The sequence below is a fragment of the Leopardus geoffroyi genome, chromosome A3, assembly GCF_018350155.1.
Source record: "Leopardus geoffroyi isolate Oge1 chromosome A3, O.geoffroyi_Oge1_pat1.0, whole genome shotgun sequence".
Lineage (NCBI taxonomy): Eukaryota > Metazoa > Chordata > Mammalia > Carnivora > Felidae > Leopardus > Leopardus geoffroyi.
The window spans coordinates 113292755-113313941 of record NC_059336.1 but is presented as its reverse complement, the minus strand read 5'-3'; the positions used below and the strand labels follow the sequence as shown (position 1 = coordinate 113313941).

The following is a 21187-nucleotide window of genomic DNA, read 5'->3' as shown; positions in this document are numbered from 1 at the left end:
TCTCATTGATGTTCTGTGTTTTGAGAGTAATAATGTACATCAGAGTTTTGTTTGCCATTTTGCTTGTTTTCCTTGCCCTAGGAGGAAAGAAAGGGTAGTCGCTTTTCTGATGGAATTTTGTGGAATTCTATTTTAGGAACACTTTTGCTAAGTGGCTTATTAATCTAGTCCTTACAGTCAATCTGACCCTGCCAAAATAAGTATATAGGGCACTATTGTGGAAATAACTCCTTAAACCTTCCTAATTAATTGTGCACCAACCGCAAAACAAACGTAGGTGTTGACATTCAGGTCTTATCCTCACTGGCAAATGTTTTCCCTTTGTCCTTGTAGTTTCTTCATATCTAAGAAGCGTTCTAATGAAAATATTTCATTGAAATTAATCTAAGTAATTGTCATGGCAGTAGTCAGCTTTTTATTTGATATAGCATAAAATAAAAACTATTAATAAGTCCTAACTGGATCATACACAGTAACTGAACTCTGCAGCATATGGTAGAGAAGAGATTAGACCACTTTACAAGCCTACTCTCAAAATACTGACCTTTTTTTAAGTTTTATTTATTTATTTTGAGAGAGAAGGTAGGGGAGGAGCAGAGAGAGAGGTAGAGAGAGAGAATCCTGAGCAGACTCCGCACTGTCACCACAGAACCAGATGTGGGCTCAAACCTATGAACTGTGAGATCATGACCTGAGCCAAAATCAAGAGTCAGACTTAAGCAACGGAGCCACCCAGGCGCCCCCAAATACAGTACTTTTAAAAGCTTTTAAAAGCACAGTCTTGTTCATAGGCTATAAATCTGATGGGATTAAATCATTTATAGTATTATCTGAAAGTAAGTGAATTTTGTTCTCATTGTTTGTATTCTCTCATATCACTTTGTCTTTTATCACAGAGGGTTAAACTGAGTCTGTTGGAAAATATATTCCTCTAGAACACACATGAGCCAGGACTAGAACCGAGCCTTGAAATTCTACCCCAAGGCTTAGCTGGCACTCATTGTTTCATTCAAAGTCCTATATTTGCAGCATTTTAAGTAGACTTTCAGTAACAAAAGGTTATTTTATAGGTTTGGGGTGATTGCAGTGTTTTCCTGGTTATTATACTCTGCCTTGTACTGTTCAGAAAAGATTGGGGCATTGTTGATTCAAATAACCACCTAAGAGTTAAATATTTTGTGTGGCCCCACATCTCTGGTCAAATGTTGGGGAAAATTTTCATTGATTTAAGTAGGTGTTATAGCTCACATAGAATGGGCCTATGTTTGGCAAGAAAGCAGATATGGAAACTCTTCTCACGGCCAAATTTATAGGAGTATAGCAATTGGTTTAATGTAAAAGAAAATGATTTTGACAGATTTACACTTTTGGGGTGTGTTAGAAATGTATCAAAATTCCGGATTCCAGTGCATTTTTATCTTGAAGTGGAAGGACCCACACCTGAAGCAGAAGGCCGTTTTGTGTAAATGAAATGCTGCTGGCACCCTCCCCCACCCCCGTCTATCTCTTTATTATTGTGTTTTCCGCTCTGTTGTGATACCCATCTGGTGTGTCCTAGAGGCCCCCCTTTCACTCTCTCCACTCTCTTTAGACTTAGATGATGATCAACCCAAAGAAGAAAAGAAAGAATGCTACTATAATCTAAACGATGCCAGTCTCTGCGATAATGTGCTGGCCCCCAATGTCACCAAACAAGAGTGCTGCTGTACCTCCGGTGCCGGCTGGGGAGACAACTGTGAGATCTTCCCTTGCCCTGTCGTGGGGACTGGTAAGGACCAGCTGAGCAGTGTGTTCACACTTGGGTTGGGTCCCGTGGTGTCCAGGGCCTTGGAAGCTTCTCATTTTGGTTGCTGCACTGAAGCCTTGAAAGGATGACATTGACTGGTACCTGCCGTAGTGGCATCGAGATGAGATTACCGTACAGTACGTTTTCATTCAGAGCTGGAGCCATCCCCCTCATCCCACCTCAAAATGAATTCTTAAACTTAACATCAGTCCATCGCAGAATACACTATTACAGTAAGGTTCCATATGATATTTTGGCAGAAAGGCAATTCGGTTTTATTCCATTTTTAAGTTAAAACCCGTCTTTTTTGGCTAAAACTGATCCCACGTTATCCGTAGCTAGAGCTTGCATATTTAGGCTAAGATCTTGCCTGACTGGAATCTTATTCAACCTTTAAAATGCTAGAAACCACAGTAATGGAAAAGTAAGTCATAACATCAGTCAAAACGTTGGTAAATGAGAAGTGCATGAACTAGGAGGGGTTTTTTTTTTTTTTTAATTACAAGTAAAAAATTTTAAAGTCATTAGATTTATTTGCACCTAATCCATAATTTTGGAAATTATACTGAATTTATTTGTCCAGAATAGATGACAAGAGTTGCGTTAAAGTTAATGGAGTCTGGGGGAAAAAAAACCAAAAACTGAATTTCAAAATTTAAAACACACATTAATGGAGAATGTTTATTTTTTTCTCTTTTTAACTGTTTTTTTTTTTGTCTCTCCTGAAATCAGCTGAATTCGCTGAAATGTGTCCTAGAGGGAAAGGCTTTGTCCCCACTGGAGAATCCTCTTATGATGCTGGTGATGAGAACTATAAAGGTCAGAATCAAACAGAAATGAATTTGTAACACGTGTGCATATCAGCATTCCAGTGAAAGCATGGCTTGGGCTCCACAGAGTTATAGCTCTTCTCATCATAGAAACTGATTAGAAAGCCTTTAATTCTTCTAGGGGAAGGCACCTGTCAACTCTGGGCAGCGTTTGGTCTTGGGAGTTAGAATACTTAAGACCACACAGCCCTGGGATGTCATGTGACCCTCCTGAGTTTCCATCTCTTCATCGCAGAGATAGGAATGATGTCTCAAGGGTTATCGTGAGGATTAAATGAGATAATATACTAGAAATACTTAAAACTCTGTACCTAGGAGGTGCCTAATAAATTTTAATAAATTTATGCTTTTATTCCAGAGGTATATTATAAATAATACAAGCTAAGACCATATAATTTTGACCATCATTATATTGGTCTTTGTGGTCATCAACAAAGCTAAGATTCTTGACTTTTTTTTAGAACTCATCCTACTATTTGCTAAGATGCTTTGACTAATGGCTACAGATTCATCATAAGGAATGGAAAAGAAGAAAACTAAAGTAAATGTGTTTTGTGTATTTAATGTTGGTAATCTAGAATTCTTAAATAAATGCACAATCTTTTTATTTTGGTGAAATTTAAGCCACATCTATGAGTATTTCCTTGTTAACTACTCACTTTTGACATTTCCATGATAGAGATATTATGACCTCTTATATACACTATGGGGTTTTTTTCTTCCCTTTATAGTCTAATACTGAAAACTGCTAAGTGGCTGGAAAACAGACTAAACATTTTTATTGTCCATCCGTTTTTGAGAACTACTGTTTTAATGATACTCAGTAGCTGGATAAGAAATTCCATATGTGCTTTTTAAATAAATCTATGATTCAGTCCAATTAAATAACAAGAAGCCTTGATTTGTAGTATGTGTTTAATAGTTTTCAAGTTCACAAATATCATACTTTGTTTTTGCAGGCATATAGTTAAATCTCACTTCATATTATGGAACAGAGCCCTGATTTTACCATAAAGTCGCCCTCTCTTTCATATAAAAATAAGTTCCTCCTCACCCTGTCTTAGCAGTGCTGTAAATGGTTGGAATATTGGTTGCAGATCCAAACAGCTATGTATTATGGACTTGACTTTGCCATTTTCCAGCTGTGTAACTTTGAGTGATTCATCCATGAAGCCTATGATTTTTTTTTTTTTTATGACATGACATTTGCTCTAAAATGCTAGAACTGATGGTAATAATAATAGCAATGAAAGCAAGGGATAAACACTTTTTGAGAGTCTGTGGAATCTTCTTCATGGATTTTTCTCATTTAATTGCTTCATTCCTGTCAGGCAGATGTTCCTATTGTCCCCAACTTACCACAGTAAACTGAGGTTTGCAGACGGTGAGCACTTTATGTTCTGTGGAGAAATGGGCCTTCCAAGACCTTCAGAACTTGTGCTTCGTCATTATCACCGAGACAGACTCATCAAGTTCCATCAAACTCTTTGTGGGGATTTTTCTTCATTCCAGTTAGTTCATGAGCCAACATACACATTTAGAGAAAGGCACATTTCTTAAAAGGTATATTCTTGAGAAAATACTGTTGTTTGCATTGTGAAGTTCATAAACTATTTCATTGGATAGGAGGTAGTGACCCAGAAATTATATTTACAAAAAGACCTCCTCCAATAATGTTTTGGACATTGTTCCCCAAATGTCACAGATTCTGTTTCTACATCTGTGAGTTAGGCTTAACTTTAAGAATTTTCTCCTGTTGTATCTGAAGATTCTTTGGACTATGAATATTATAATATCTAAGTCAACTGAAGCCCAGTATTCGTTAGACTGTTTTTAACTCAAAGACCAAAGCTCAGTCTTCTCTTTCACCATTTTGCCCCCCATAGATGCAGATGAATGCCTGCTCTTTGGGCAAGAAATCTGCAAAAATGGCTTCTGTCTGAACACTCAGCCTGGTTATGAATGCTACTGTAAGCAGGGGACATACTATGATCCCGTCAAATTGCAGTGCTTTGGTAAGTATTAGGAGGATACAGGGTGCTCTGAAAATATACAGATGGAAAAAAATAAGTGATGCTGTGTAGTCAAAACAATTGCTTTGCATCTAAGTCACATGTTGAAAAGACCTGTAAATGGTTTATGGATCTTTTTTTTTGAGCAAGATTTAAGAAAATAAAAAAACCTCCTTCAGGGGCGCCTGGGTGGCGCAGTCGGTTAAGCGTCCGACTTCAGCCAGGTCACGATCTCGCGGTCCGTGAGTTCGAGCCCCGCGTCAGGCTCTGGGCTGATGGCTCGGAGCCTGGAGCCTGTTTCCGATTCTGTGTCTCCCTCTCTCTCTGCCCCTCCCCCGTTCATGCTCTGTCTCTCTCTGTCCCAAAAATAAATAAACGTTGAAAAAAAAAAAAAAAAAAAAACCTCCTTCCTACTTTTGGAACAGATTTCAAGCAAAGAGTTAATATTCAATGTGGAATTATAATTCAGGTCACTGGTTTAACTGAAGTGTTCTTTCGGTCTGGGGAGCCTCCTGTTTCATCACTCATACCATGCAAGTGAAAGTCATTTTTAAATACTGACCCAGACTTTAAGGCTTAAGCAGAAAACCATATACACTAGGCAGAAAAACATAGCAAAAGGAAATAGTTTTAAAACTGTCATAAAGAGGCATTTTATCTTAAATTTCTAAGCATATCCTGTTCCTAAATGTTTTCTTTCTTTCTTTAATGTCAGCAGCAGCAGGGAAACCTTATTGTTCCAATCAATACAACTTAATATTTTTATAGTCAAAGCTGTTCTCTTTTGGATGATGATGTGTAGTTAATTAAAATGTGGCAGCCTCTGTAATCTAGACTCAATTTAGCAGTGTATAAAGTTTGGTGAGTGTATGAGGTACAACTAATTGTTGATTTTCTTTAATTTTTTTTCTTTTAAGATATGGATGAATGTCAGGACCCCAATAGTTGTATTGATGGCCAATGTGTTAATACAGAAGGCTCTTATAACTGCTTCTGTACCCATCCAATGGTCCTGGATGCTTCAGAAAAAAGATGTATACGACCAACTGAATCACATGGTATGTTTGGATGTGAGATGCAAGTCTCTGTCCAAATAAATGTCAAGGTTTTCCTTTTGACTGAACTGTGAGCTACTGGGAAATAGAAAAATTGACTCCTTGGGTATTTTAGAGTAATTAAAATGAGATGCTAAAAATAATAAGAGAGAAGGGGTGCCTGGGTGGCTTAGTCAGTTAAGCATCTGACTTCAGCTCAGGTCATAATCTCACAGTTGGTGAGTTCAAGCCCCTCATGGAGCTCTGCACTGACTGAGCAGAGCCTGCTTTGGATCCTCTGTCTCCCTCTTTCTCTGACCCTCCCCTTCTCTCTCTCTCTCTGGCTCTCTCTTAAAAATAGATGAACAGTTTTTAAAAATGAGAGAGAATAAGAAGAAAAATGATAAGATGCATCACAGTATGTAGGAGATTCAGTACCCTACACATATTTAATCGACAAGAGAATATAGATCGGCTGAGCCGATGGCAGAGCTCTTCTGTGCCTGTTCGTCACATTTCACCCTCAAAAGCAACTGAGGAAGATGTGAGTTCAGGAAAAGATAATCAGGTTTGCTTGACTGGACTGAAGGACACAGAAGAGGCTGGGCCCAACAGACCATGGAATCCAACAAGGTGGTGGGGACCCCTGGCATCCATTGATTGGAATCCCTCTCTGTCGCCAGTGAGATGATGCACCACTCCTAATTGGCTTAATTGATCTATGCATCATCCCTGTCAGTAACCACTTTGGATGAAGTCAATTGAAGGGCAGAAAGTTTGGAATTGAGTACTGTAGCATGAAGTGTCACCAGAGCTTTGGTGAATGAATTGAGTGAGAAAGCAAGAATCTGCAAAGTGTTACGTAGAAAGAAATGGTAGGAATTGACAGAAGGGTCAAGGTAAAAAAGGAAAGATTGGGAAATCAGAGATCAGTGTTTTAGGATTATGGACTGTAGAAGGAAGAGCGTGCAGTGCTTTCTACAACGATGGGAAGCTGCAGACGGAGGGATTTAATTGGAACATGACGGGCAGGTTGAATTTCAGCTGATGGAATGACACCCTGTTAGAGATGACAGAGGTTTGATCCATGGAAAGACCAGGCTGGCTTCAGACTTTTACTTGGAAGTCAGTCTGAGAAATAGAGATGGAAACTTTGAGACTTGCTGGCTTCCACCGCTGTGTTTATGAAGTAGGAATAACAGTGCAATTGTCATGGAACCATGTTTTCCCTTTCAGAACAAATAGAAGAAACTGATGTCTACCAAGATCTGTGCTGGGAACATCTGAGTGATGAGTATGTGTGTAGCCGGCCTCTTGTTGGCAAGCAGACAACTTACACTGAATGCTGCTGTTTGTATGGAGAGGCCTGGGGTATGCAGTGTGCCCTCTGCCCCATGAAGGATTCAGGTGAGCCCTCACCCAGTTCCTCCTGCCGGAGGCCTTTGGGAACAGGTTCACCTCCCTCCTTTGGATCCTGACTGTTCTTTCACTTCTGTATCTTCATCTTCACTCCTGATTCCTTACTTTCATCAGAGGTGGGGATAGGGGTGTGTGTGTGTGTAAGAGCAGGGTTGCCTAAACATATGGCTCCTGGTTTACCTCCAGTCTAGACCCTGCCATTAATTTTTGAAACCTTCGTTCCCTTCCCCAAAGAATGATAAATGACCCAAAGAAACATAATGCAACTTAGCAATTGGTGACATAGATCTTTAGAATTTCTATTTCCCGATACTTTCTTTTTCTCAACAGTCTTTCTCATTTCTAACAGTTTCTACTTAGAGCAAAAAGTATTAGAGGCTATAGAAAGTCTGTCCTGGTTTTTATGACAGCCTCTTTGTGAGAGAGACCAAAAAGGAGTTAGAACAATAGAGGAAGAGAGTAGAAAGGAATTGAAATGTATGCAAACAAATGTCCTTTCATTTCAAGTTTAGTTCCGAGGATAAACCTTTGCTCAATGGAAAATGCAGCAGGCTAGGCTCCTGGTTTATCCCTTCTCCTTGTGTTGCGGGAAGACTGAAAGGTGCTGAGTCTGGGCTGTTTGGTGACTCCTGGCCTGTGCACTGCTTACTTCTTACCTCTGCCACCACTTAACTGCTCTTGAAAGGAAAGCCCTTGAAAGTGTTGGGTATATCATTTTGTCTTTAGCTCTGAAATCGAGTTGTTAAAGCTAGAAAGACACCGTGTGGGCATAAAGTGAGGGAGTTTATGATGAACAAATTCTCAGAATGGGCACGAGTAGAAAAAATCCTTGAAAAGAGGAAATGCATTGAGTTTTAGTTCACGAGAATGCAGCTTTTGAGCTGTTTTATGGCCTTTCAGATTGGCGATAACTTAAAACCAATGTAGCATAAAAAAGAAAATGATTTGAATATGCCTTAAAAGAGAAAAGACTTGCAAAGGATAAAGAGCAAATACATAAAGAAATAGATGGTGATGTAGATAGAATAGTAGCCTGGTGGTGGAAAGAGGATGGGTTCTGGGGCCAGACAGGGTGGGTCTGGAATCAGGAACTGTCCAATAACTTCACCCAGCACAGCTCGTTTGTACAACAGAGGTGTTTATGTCTATCCTGTTGGGTTGTTGAGGAAGGGGAGGATGTAGGTAGAACAGGGACACAGGGAGTGGATGCTAATGATTATTAGCATTACTATGGCCTCTGTCCCCAGAGGCAGATGCCACAAGGAGAGGAAAGCAAAATCCATAGGAAGGGAGTACACAGGGCCTTGAGACATGTTCTCACAGTGCTCTTATATATGTCAGATCTATTGTACTTAGCCAGTGGTTTTAATGGTTGATTTTTTTTCCCCAAAAATGGACCCCTTCTAAAGAATTAATCAAAGGGGTTCTGTCCCTCTCCACCTACCCCATCACAATTGAACTCTGCTCCTCCTTAGAGATGTTCATTCTTAACAGTTGGGCTTTTTTTTTTTTTTTTTTAATCATGCAAACCTTTTTCCTACACATTAATTGTTATATAGCTATATTTATATTATTGTCATATATTTACATTAAAGAGCTTATTTAAAACTGAACTCCGTATTGTCGATAAGACACGTTTTGTTTTTTGTTTCACTCTTCGGCATCTCTGAAATGGGAGGTATCTTATAATTGATGGCATTGAACAAATGGCCACAAGCTATTTTTTTACATTTTAATAATGTCTGCTATATCAGAATGTATTTTATAATATGGTATCTTGGAATAGAGGAAAGATGATAAATTTTTAAGTGGTTGCACAGACTGTTTTATGGATACACCTACTTTTATTTAGTTACCAGCAGCACTGGACTTTGGGGTTGTTTGTCCCTCCCACTGCTTGCTTCTATCTTGACTTTCCTTCTACAAACAATGCTGCAAGTAAACTTTCATGTATGTATCTTATATACACCTGTGGGAGTGCCTTAGTAGAAAAATTCCTACAAATGAAAATGCTGGGTTGGCAGGTATGTGCACTTTAAACTTACTATATTACTCTAAAAATATTGTGCAAATTTGCACTCCCAGTGGCAGCATTTGAAATGCCTCCTTCCTCAGACCCTTCTACCATTGGATATTCTCAGTCTTTAAAATTGTTTTTATCAGATGGTGAGAAGCATATTTACATGCACCTCCCTTATTCCTAGGGAATTTGGTATCTTTTCTTTGTTTATAGGTGATGTGTATTTCTTGGTCAGTGAACTGTTTATCACCTCCTTCGCCCATTTTTTGTTGGACTTGGTGTCTTATTAATTTTTAGGAGCTTTGTATATATTCTGTTCACATCCCCAACATTTGGGTTATGGTGTATGCTTTTTGTTACAGAAACTCCTTTATAAAGGTTCTGCACATATTCTCATTTTATTCTGTCCCTGTTCTAATAGTATGATTTTAAATATTTACTGCATATAAGTCTGACAGGCCAATGGCTTTGAAAGTCAAGTTTAATTGACATAGCTTTTGGAAGAATAGTCAAGTATGTTGCTGTTAGAAATGAATTTTAGAATATTGTATCAATTTTCTTTAGCTGAGACTTCATAACATTTTAAAATATAAATTTGAACAAACATGTGAACAAATACATACTGTATAATATTTTTAGTAGAGCATGCGGTATCAGGAAAAATATGGTACCCATTGCTAAACTAAAAAAATAATTAGCATTGCTAATTATGGTAGCACTATAAAATTACAATAGTTAGCATTGCAACAGTCTTTTAGTTAACATATGCACAGTACTTAGGATAAAATCTCCAAAAAGAATCTCTAGCATATAGTCAACCAAATCTTCAAAATCAGTGGTTTTCCGTCTTTTGTTTTTTAAACAATGGTAGTTTGTCAACTGAATTGTTATTTTAACCTCTAATATAGAAATTCGTTAATCTCAAAGTTGCTGGGGGAACTGGTTGGGAGAATAACTACTTAGTCTCTGCAGGTATCTCTCAGGGTTCCAGGGGACACATATTGAAAACTACTGTTCTAAATGTTTTAGTCGGAGGATAGGAATAAGTTAGGCAGCTCAGAAGGAGTGTTTCTGTTATATCCCTAAAATTATGGGCCTAGAACTATACTGAGTTCAGAATAAATCCACAGAGAAGGTCCACAGCAAAGGTTTTCCAGAGGTCCTCTGACCAACTGCCATTGCCTTGATCAGCACCTGACATTCTAGTTCTACCCACACCAAACCATCTTCCATGGAGCCTTTCTGCTGGAGTACAGTCACTAAGGGGAGCCAGAGCAGAGAGGTCAGCGTGTAGCCTCTGGAGGCAGGTTGCCTGAGTTTGAATACTGGTTTGGCAACTTCCTATCTAGGCAACCTTGTTACATTGTCTCCTGGTGCCTCTGTTTCCTCATGTGAAAGTAATTTCACCTGCCTTACAAGGCTGTTTTAAGACTTGAATAAGTTAATACATGAACACCTAGAATAGTCTTTGACACATTTGGAAGATAGCAACAGCTATTGCTACTTACTGCTAAGTGACCCAGATCAAATGCATTTTCAAATGTAGCTGAAATCCAAGGATCTTATAAAGCATACAATTATCTAATAGTATCTGAGCATGAATTAAGGATAGACAAATGCAGAAGTAATTGTTCTCATATAAGCCTTGCTTTTCTAGACAACTGTTTTATAAATATCAATGGGCATGTCAGTTCTCTGTACTCCCCAGATCTTATGAAAAAAACAGATTCTGGTTTCTAAGTGCAGAAGGTGGGGCAGGATTCTGCATTCCTAGCAAGGAATGCTTCTGGTCCTCAGCAAGGATGCTGCATTCCTAGCAAGGATGCTACTGGTCCTCAGACCACACCAGCAAGGTTCTAAAGACACCGAAGAGCATCCACCTTGATTTTGTTAAACTCACTTTAATACTGTTAGAAACTTTTCAAAGAGGAAACAAAGAATGTGTGAATTTTAAAACATATTTACTCATAATTTCTGTCCTTGAGCCTTTTAAATATGCCGTTCATGGATATCTTGATAGTTGAAAAGGACCACATTGTCTGTTGGTTAATATAAGCCCTGGATGAATCCCAGCCTGTCGGGCACTAAACCTTCCAGTTTCCCTAGTTGCTCAGCGATGCTTTGGGGAACAATTAGTTACTGATGGAAACAGTGCTGGAGGAATTTGAGGAATAAATCGTAGCACTTGTCATCAGCTTTGAGCATTAAAGTGCAGTGTAAAGTAAAGCTTTGGCTCTGGAACAGGCTTTCACACTTCTGGTGCAATAGGTCATGGGCACTAATTCTTGCTAAGGCAGCAACTACATCTGAGAATACTGGTAGTTGGAGGAGGTAGGAGTGGCTTGTTCAGTCGTGTTCTCCAAAGTTAGATGGCATCTTGTGGATTGATACCACATGCAGGGGATGGAAGTGGAGGGGACAGATTATATCAGGACAACTTGACACGAGGAGACCTGCATAGTTGTGCAATCCAGCACATTTCTGGGGCTGCTTAGGATCCCATGTTAATCCTCTGCTAAAGTCATGGAGGCCAGACACCAGGCATTCGTAGAGGTTCCAGATGATTGAGAGAGGCCCTGCAACGTGACACTGGACAATTTGTTGAAGCCATTGTGCACCGATAGCTTCCCCGTCCTCATCCTCTGGAGGCCTCGGCTCCCATATTCCTGTTCCGGCCTCCTCCTCTCCTTCTCGTTCCTGTGCTCTTGGCTGCTTCCAGCTTTTCAAAGGTTTGAGAGAGGGGGGCTGAACTGCTTTGGGAGGACCCTAGAATTTGAGCTCTTTATCATGTTATATCATTCCAGACTCTGGGAGAAAAAGGTGTTTGGAAAACCAAGTCAGGCAAGACAAGTCATTTTATCCGTGTCATAAACAAGACTTAGAGAAACTACAGCTTTAGATCGAGATGGTAAGATCAGCAAAATGAGAGTTGGTGTCTCATCAGTTGTCCATCACAGTCTAGCACACTGGCGGGCATACTGACAGTATGTATTTGATGAATTAAGGGACTAAAGTAGGGCAGTTATTCTTGGTAAATAGAACTTAGTGATACCTTGCACTTAAGTAAAATGAAGTTTTAATGTTTTTATTGCTACTCTTGAAAGCATAAACTTCAATTTTCTGGAAAATGTGCCTATGAATTACAAGATATGTAGGATGCCGTTATCGCATGGAAATAAGAACCCATTAACCCACATGGGAAAGAAAAGTAGACGCACTTGAATACTGGAATCTAAAATTCCCAGGGCTCCCAGTGTCTGTGGCTACCTTGTTCAAATAATTAGACTTCTGTTAAGTAAATTATTGGAATAATTAGACCTACTGTAAGTAAATTGAACATAAAGACTTAAAGTCTTGATCTAAAACTTTGAAGTTAAGAGGAAATTCGACAGGACCCTTAGTGTGTTGGGAGAGTGCCACCTATTGGTGGTATGATGTACTGCACCACAGTGTTGGACCCTCTACAGTTACTCTTAATGAAAGTCAGGTGTACAAAGGTGAGAGTAGTTAAAACTCGAAGGAAACTAGTGCCACAAAAGAAATTGGCACATGTTAAAAAAAATTGTAAAACACTAATATTGATCAAAATTCAGAGGAATGGTCCTCTCAGTTTTGCTGAGAGAACAGTTGGAAGATACAAATACATAGAAACAGTTGATGCAGAAATTCTGATTCTGGGGATACGGATTATGCTTGTACTTGAGTGCCAAGGGGAAACTGTAATCATTACAGCTGAAGAAAAAATGAAATCAATTCTGTCATTAGAGAATTTGTTAACTGTTACATGCAAGATGCAATTAGGAAAAAGAACCATGTTTGAAATGCAATCTTTATTTATAGTTTGCCTGTTTTCAGCTTTAGTTAAATTACTTACATATTCCTTCCTTCATTCCATTATTTACTTCACACCTGCTATGCACTGTCCAACAAATTTTGGAACAGATGTACAGGTTGTATTTACATGAAATGTAAATTTTGATTCTGCAAAACTAACTTAGTATACAGTTATGTTACTAAATTAGAATTGTTTTTTTCCCTAATTGTTGCATCTAAAACATGCACGTGATACCCTTGATTCCCTTATTTAATAAATGCACTATTTGTTGCAACAGCAAATGTTTTGATACTTCGCAATAGCTTATCTACCCCCAATATTTTCATATGGTTTTGCAAAAGTGACAGACTTTGGAATCTGTGTTCGGACAGTTGAGCTAGTGATTTCTTCCATATCCATGCACAGCTCTTACATGTTCCCAAATATCTCCATATAAGAAGTTTCATAATACCCTTGGAGGTGTGAAGGAAGACGGGGATTTGAGTCATGGACTGAACTTGAAAAAATATTGTAACTGGGCAGTGGTTGCAAAAGGCCTTTCAGCAGTCATGGTTTAAAGGCTTTTCCAAGAAATATGTTTCCAAAGAATGTTAATAATAACTTTGGAACATCCTACATGTGAGGCACAGTGAGTGGTCACTGCCTTTGGTTGAGGCAGTCCAGGGATCTTGTTCTGTTTCTGGCACTGCTTCTGTCGATTGCACTGGACAAGTTACTTCAGTTTCCTTTATCCAAAGTTGAGAACTCTTGTGAGGTTATGGTAATTAATACTCTCTGAGTACAAAAGCATTTATCATTTTGATCATAGATCCTGAATATTATGATTAAAGGAAGTGTAGCTGTTAATAAATTATAGTGGAGCATTAAAATCACACTGGAAAGATATAAAAGGCCTCCTAGATTGTCTGGCTACCATGCCTGCACACGTAATGTATACCGTGTATATGTAGAGTGGTAAGTGGTCCAGTGCTTTGGGACGTAATTCTTCGTATCCATGGAACTAAATCGAATTGGATACTGTACGGAATGGCAAGTAAGCCATTTATGTGGTTTCTTATCAAAAGGATTGGTTTACTTAGAAAGCTTCCTCTTACTCCCTCCAAAAAGGAGTGAAAATACTTTTGTTACTATAAAAGGACAACTGGAAAATAAAATTTAGTAGTGAATTATGCACATGCAGCTTTGTGATTTAGTCCTTACGTTAGTCTCCTCGCTTGTAAGATGGCAGTTAGCAACAATAGGTCATTTGAGGGTTAAATGTGATAAATGCGTGTGAGATGCTTGGATTACAGTACATGCTTTGTAGGTGTTAGCAAATCAAATCCTGTTCCAGGAAATGAGTTGAGCTAATGATTATTCCATGGTAGAAGTCTTTTTTGAAAGGAGGCGTGAGTTAAAGACAATGAAGAATTGGAAGAGTGTTTAGGGACTAACGCAGAGTCAGACAGCTCTGCAGGACCCCGAGTGAAGCTGCCTCTTCTGTGCCCCTCCGGACTCCAGAGCCACGAGTGTCCGCTAAGGGGGGCTTTATGGCTGGAAAGGACCATTTAATGTTTTAAATGAACATTCGGTGTATTCAATTTATCAATTTTTTAAATAGAAAAAGCAAAATAATATATTTTATGTTTATAAAGAGTATAATTTATGAATTTTCAAAGAGAGATTTTCCTAAGAATTTAAGTCCAACTTACACATTTTGTCATTCTACTTATAAGTCCAATATTTTTTATATAAAATAAGATTGATTTTTATTTTGTGATGAATGTTTAAATATAGCAAGGAACAGATAAAATTTTCCTTGAGAGTGACTTCTGTATCAAAACTGTATTAATTAAATCTCTGAACACTTTGGTCTCCATTTATAAATTTTATGGGGCATCTGGGTAGCTCAGTCGTTAAGCATATGACTTTGGCGCAGGTTGTGATCTCACAATTTGTGACTTCAGTCCCCACATCAGGTGAGCTGGAGTCCTACTTTTCTCTCTCTCTCACTCTCTCTCTCTCTCTCTCTCTCTCCCCCTTTCTCTCTCTCTCTCCCTCTCTCTCTCTCCCTCTCTCTCCCCCTCTCTCCCTCTCCCTCTCTCCCCCCGTCTCTCTCCCTCTCTCCCTCTCTCTCCCTCCCTCTTCTCTCTCTCTCCCCCCCTTCTCTCTCTCTCTGCCCCTTGTGGGATTCTCTCTCTCTCCTCTCTCTGTATCTCGCTGTCTCTCTCTGCTACTTGCTCCCTTGTGCCCTTTCTCGCTCTCAAAAAAAATATTAATTTTATGTATTTATTTTCTCTCCAGCACTCTATATACTCGAAAGGGCAGCCCACAGTCCTAATAAGTATTTTCTTCTTCTTTTTTTAAAGTATATTTATTTATTTTGAGAGAGAGAGGGCATGCATGCACATGCCTGTGTCAGGGGAAGGAGAGAATCCCAAGCAGGCACCATACTCAATGCAGAGCCCAACACGGGGCTCAATCTCACAAACCATGAGATCACAACCTGAGCTGAAATCAAAGAGTTGGTCACTTAACCGACTGAGCCATCCAGGCGCCTCAGCATTTTCTTCTTAAGCGCTTAAGCAGCTCTTCTAGATCTTAATAAATCAGACTTAAGATGCAGCAAATTGAATTTTTAATAAATTCAAATACTGTTTACCAACCTGATCAAGTCCTCTTAATACTCATTCAACACAAATCCTAATCGAAAGTCTGCTTTATTTCAAAGTAAAATCCCAAGGTCTGTCTGTCCAATTCCCTGTGATATGGTTCTTACAAACATAAACATATGAAATAACAAAAACTTCATTCTAAAACCTTCACAGTAAAGTTACTATTCTAGACTTAGTATACATCATTAATAGCAGAGTTTCCATCTCAGGCCAGCTGAGGTCACTGGGTAGAAAAATTCACGACTGTGATGGTGAGTTATTGGAGAATGAAGACCAGGGATGTGTGTGCTCAAGTGTGAGTCTGAACATCCGTGCATGAGATGATGGGCACGTCCCGTCACTCCCATGTCAGCAGGGGACCACAGGTGCTTCTCATGTTATTACTTTTATTTGAAAAAATTTTTTAAATGTCTGTTTATTTTTGAGAGACAGAGTGTGAGTGGGGGGGGGGGGGGTGGGCAGAAAGAGAGGGAGACACAGAATTTGAACCAGGCTCCAGACTCTAAGCTGTCAGCACAGAGCCCACCGTGGGGCTCAAACCCACAAACTGTGAGATCATGATCTGAGCCGAAGTAGGATGCTTAACCGACTGAGCCGCCCAAGTCACCCTCGTGTTATTACTTTTATAATCAGTATCTTCCATTATAGGGACTCAAGGGAGTAACAGGGCAGATAAAATTAATATATAAAAGCTTTTCTGGGTCTCCTGGGTGGCTCAGTCGGTTGAGCGTCCAACATTGGCTCAGGTCATGATCTCGCAGTTTGTGAGTTCGAGCCCCACATCAGGCTTTGTGCTGACAGCTCGGAACCTGGATCCTGCTTCAGATTCTGTGTCTCCCTCTCCGTCTGCCCCTTTCCCACTCCAACTCGTCTCTCTCTCTCTCTCTCTCTCTCTCTCCCTCTCAAAAATAAAGAAACATTAAAAAAAAATGTTAAAGCTTTTCTCCAAGTACACATGACTCCCCTTAAGAATCAGATACCGTCTCCCCAAAGGGATGTGCTCACCCCATCAGGATTCCCTACCACCCTGATGGCTTGAACCAATGATAAACTTCCCTTGTGCCTGTAAGGCAGGCTGGAGTGTTAGGGTTCTTTAGAAAAACTGACCCAATAAAAGAGAGAGCGATTTATTGACTGATTCATTCATTATAAGGAATTGGTTCACATAATTATAGCACCTGATAAATTCAAAATCTGCAGGGTGGGCTGATGACGTGCAAGGTTTGAGGGGAGCCAAGGCTCCAGGTCAGAGGCCTTTAGGCAGGAAGAGCTGATGTTGCAGAAGCCGGAAGACAGTGGACAGTGGGATGGAGAATTTTCTCTCACTCAGAGGAAAGTCGTGCTCTGTTCTCTTCAGTGATCCAGTGAATCAGTAATTCAGGAGTGAGTGAGGCCCACATTATGGAGGGCAATTTGCTTTAACTCAGGTTCACCAATTTAAATGTTACCCTCATCGGGGCGCCTGGGTGGCGCAGTTGGTTAAGCGTCCGACTTCAGCCAGGTCACGATCTCGCGGTCCGTGAGTTCGAGCCCCGCATCAGGCTCTGGGCTGATGGCTCAGAGCCTGGAGCCTGTTTCCGATTCTGTGTCTCCCTCTCTCTCTGCCCCTCCCCCGTTCATGCTCTGTCTCTCTCTGTCCCAAAAATAAATAAACGTTGAAAAAAAAATAAATAAATAAATGTTACCCTCATCCAGAACACCCTCATAGAAACACTCAGGGTTTGACCAACTATATCAGGGCACCCCATGGCCTAGCCAGGTTGGCGCATGAAATTATTTATCACAAGTGAGATTGTGAAAAAGTTAAATATTTGCAGTTTGTGGGCCATCTGCACTGTAAGGAAGGACATTGGTTTTCATTTCTTTCTCCTCCCCTGGCACATGCTAGAGAAGGGCAGGGAGACAAGGTAGGATATTTAACACTTAGCCAGGGCCCCCAGCTGGACAGGGCTACGACAGCAGGTCAGGGCCTCTTTAACCAAGCTGTGCAGAAGATACAGGACTTGAGAGAGGGAATAAGCAGGCAGGGATGAGTGACAGAGAAGCCTGCTACAAATAGCAATGCATCAGAGGAAGAATACTAGAAATGATGCTTTCTAGAATGTGCTTTTTAATTTAAAAAAAATTTTTTAACGTTTTTAATTTATTTTTGAGAGAGACAGAGACAGAGCATGAGTGGGTGAGGGGCAGAGAGAGAGGGAGACACAGAATCTGAAACAGGCTCCAGGTTCTGAGCAGTCAGCACAGAGCCCGACGCAGGGCTCAAACTCACAGACCGTGAGATCATGACCTGAACCAAAGCTGGACGCTTAACTGACTGAGCCACCCAGGCGCCCCCCTGGAATGTGAGTTTTTAAAACAACCTTGTCAGTGCTCCTGGATGGCTCAGTGGGTTAAGTGTCTGCCTCTTGATTTCTGCTCAGGTCATGATCTCATGGCTTGTGAGACTGAGATTCTTTCAAGCTTGAGATTCTCTTTCTCCCTCTCTCTCAAACCCTCCCCTGCTCGTACTCTCTTTCTCAAAATAGAAAGATAAACTTTCAAAACAGCAACTTTGCCTTTGGCAGGTGCATTAGACAACAAGCAAGCCCCAGGCAAGTCAGGCACCTTCAGGTTAGGATCATATTTTGTAGTCGCTGATTTAAAACATTTTACAAAAGAAACCTGGTTTGCTTTCAGAGTAAGGACAGTTAAAAGGAGGGGGAAAACCCAACCCCAGGATAGGGGAGAACTCCATTTCCTGCTACATTGCCAGAGACAGCACTCTGGAGGCATGCCCTGGAACAAGCTGCAGTTCCCAAACCCACTTCCCTGGGGTCACAGCCAGTGAGGGTTTGGAACACCAGCTGCAGAGACATTGCTGTACTGCAAACCAGAGTATTAACTACACCGAGAACTGGTGGAAGCCATGGTCTCCAGGGCTCCAGAACAATTAGACAACAGTTAAACGCGAGCACGGTTTGAGGATGAGATTGCAAGTTGGTGTCCTGAGCACTTCTGAAACTTTAGTTTGTGAATGGCTTGGACTTCAGGGAGTCACTTGTACTCAGTGCTTATTTTTCCTAAAAGCTGTACTGTATTGAGGTGCTAAGAAAGGATTTGGCCACATTCTTTTTTTTTTTTTTTTTATGTTTTATTTTTGGGAGACAGATTATAAGTAGGAGAGGGGCAGAGAGAGAAAGAGAGGGATACACAGAATCGGAAGCAGGCTCCAGGCTCTGAGCTGTCAGCACAGAGCCTGACGCGGGACTCGAACCCACAGACCGTGAGATCATGACCTGAGCTGAAGTCAGACACTTATCCAACTGAGCCACCCAGGCGCCCCAAGGATTTGGCCACATTCTTACATAACCTATGCTGAATGGAGAGTAAATTTCATTGACTAAAGTCGCACTGATGTCCTCTTAGACGCTTTCTCATTTAGAACCTAAGTAGAGAAATTAAAACGTATGTGTAAAATGAACAATCTGATGACAAAGAACAACACTTTTATTTTTAATTAACAAGCGATTTAATTCATCTCAAAAATAAGATTGTTTTAGCAGTTTACACTTTCTCCCTTGAAATCAGAGCTTACGTATAGACGTTCACTTTCTAGAAGCACCTTTCCAGTGGTTTTACTAGGTGATTTGCTCTTCAGTGGACATTTTATTTTCACATATTGTACATAAACTTTGCTGCTGTTAGGATTTTTTTTTCCCTCTTCGGTGATGAGAACAATTGAAATGCACTCTAAGAAGAATGAACTGTGGTGAGTGGGACTGTGAGAAAATCACTGCCCATAATTGTTTAAAGCCCCGTTTTATGTTTGAGGTTATGAATTCGAATAATACTGTGCTTATTCTGACCTTTTCTTAATTAAGCTTATGAGACAGCTGTGGCTAGAACAGAGCTGCTGGCTCCCCGTGCCTTTTAAATGCTGACCTCATGGCCAGAGCAGGCAAGCTTGGCAAAATTTAGAGGAAGCTTATCTACTCTCCCTTCATGCGGCACACAGATTGTGCCTCTGATGAATGGGAGAAAAGCATCTAGAAAGTGCTTAGAAAGCTACCACGTTCTTGTCTTTGTGTTGACACAAATTGGCAGGGAGCAGAAGCTGGGGATGCCATTGTTTTTGCTCCCTATCCATAGCTAGTATCCTAAGAAAGATTCACTCACTGGGGGGGATTAGGACACAGCATGCCTTCTTTATGCTTCCTTCTGAGATTCAAGTCTCCATGGCAAGCAGAGCTATTGTGAGCAGTTGTGCTGGTTGTACACTGCTCAACCCTAGAAGATACCATTTACATGGTAATCTGTGAGCACCTACAAAGTATAGCTGAAGAAATCACTTCCCGGAGGAAGTGGTACCAAGACTATATCTGATTCTGAATAGATCCAGAGGGGAAAGTAAAAAAAGTCATTTCAGATTAAGATAAATAGCATTGTATGGGAAAACCATAAAACTGAATTAGGGATCTTAAAATAGTTCAGTGTTCCTTTGTAGTGTCTTATTTCCTATAATTGAGTGGAATAATAATATTGACTGTGTTTAGTGTTCATTTAGTATTCTACTTATTACCTAGAACCTGGTCTTCAAGTAATAATGGATTCAGCTGTATGTTTATCTCATAACCTGGAGATCTATACTTCAGAATATTAATCAAGAGTTTTGAACAAATGTTAATATAGCTTTCTTTGCTTCTAAACTTAAATAAGCAAGGTCAAAATAATGTACACTAAAACCCAATTATATTTACCCTTACATTTTAATAATTTGTTTTAGTAAATGTTACGGTTTGAGAGTCAATCCTGGCTTGCCTTTAGAACTTCTCTAGACCTCCATTTCTTCAGCAGAAAAGTGAATGAGAGACTGACCTCACGGATATAAGACAGACTGCTTACAATGTGTTAAATTCCATGATTGTCCATCATTCTGAAACCACCCAGGTGAGCTCAGTAGCGGCACCTAGTGGTGATTACCTCCTATTCCCAACCACAAAGTTCCATGACAAATTGTCTTCTCTAGATCCTTCAGCCTAATAGTAAAACTTGTCTTCAGAATCATAAAATATGTAAGCTAGAAAGGATCTCAGAGATCAACTACTCTAGTTTCCTCATTCTATCAGTTAAAAATAGAAAGGTTAGATGAACTCTAGACTTAACGTATAAACATTTTTTTCTCCTGTATTATTTTTGTTTCTCTTTTGACTTTTTTTTTGAAGTGACATTTAAATAACATAAAATTAAGCATTTTCAAGTGAACACTTCAGTGGCCTCAGCACATCCACCATGTTGTACAGTCTCCCCCTTAAGGATGTAATTAGTTCCTGTTTTAAAATAATTCTTACTTGGTTAATGCAAAAATAAAGACAGAAACCAGTGTATTCCTGATATATAATAGTAACCTGCTTTTTCTAATTGTTGACTTCTCGGATCATCACTTCAGGGTGATATTTAGAGAACAGGAAAGAAGAAAATAAATTGATATATCTGCCCTTGCAGTTAGAAAATGATAATGTAGAACGGTTTAGAAAAACTAACACGCTGAACCTTCCTCTTGTTTGCCTGTTTATTGTATTGTTCACTTGTCTCTCTTATCAAACACTAGAGGTTAC

The 21187-nt window shown here is 39.9% G+C and overlaps 1 protein-coding gene across 15 annotated transcripts in view; it reads left to right on the top strand.

Annotated features, from left to right (window-relative positions):
* The window catches only part of LTBP1 (latent transforming growth factor beta binding protein 1), a 402947-nt gene that overhangs the window by 368885 nt on the left and 12875 nt on the right, over positions 1-21187 (top strand). For all 15 annotated transcript variants that reach the window (XM_045447182.1, XM_045447179.1, XM_045447178.1 and 12 more), the window contains 5 exons: positions 1592-1768; positions 2519-2605; positions 4503-4631; positions 5546-5686; positions 6899-7069. In XM_045447182.1, coding sequence (XP_045303138.1) covers positions 1592-1768; positions 2519-2605; positions 4503-4631; positions 5546-5686; positions 6899-7069 — 705 coding nt within the window. The remainder of the gene's footprint in view (positions 1-1591; positions 1769-2518; positions 2606-4502; positions 4632-5545; positions 5687-6898; positions 7070-21187) is intronic.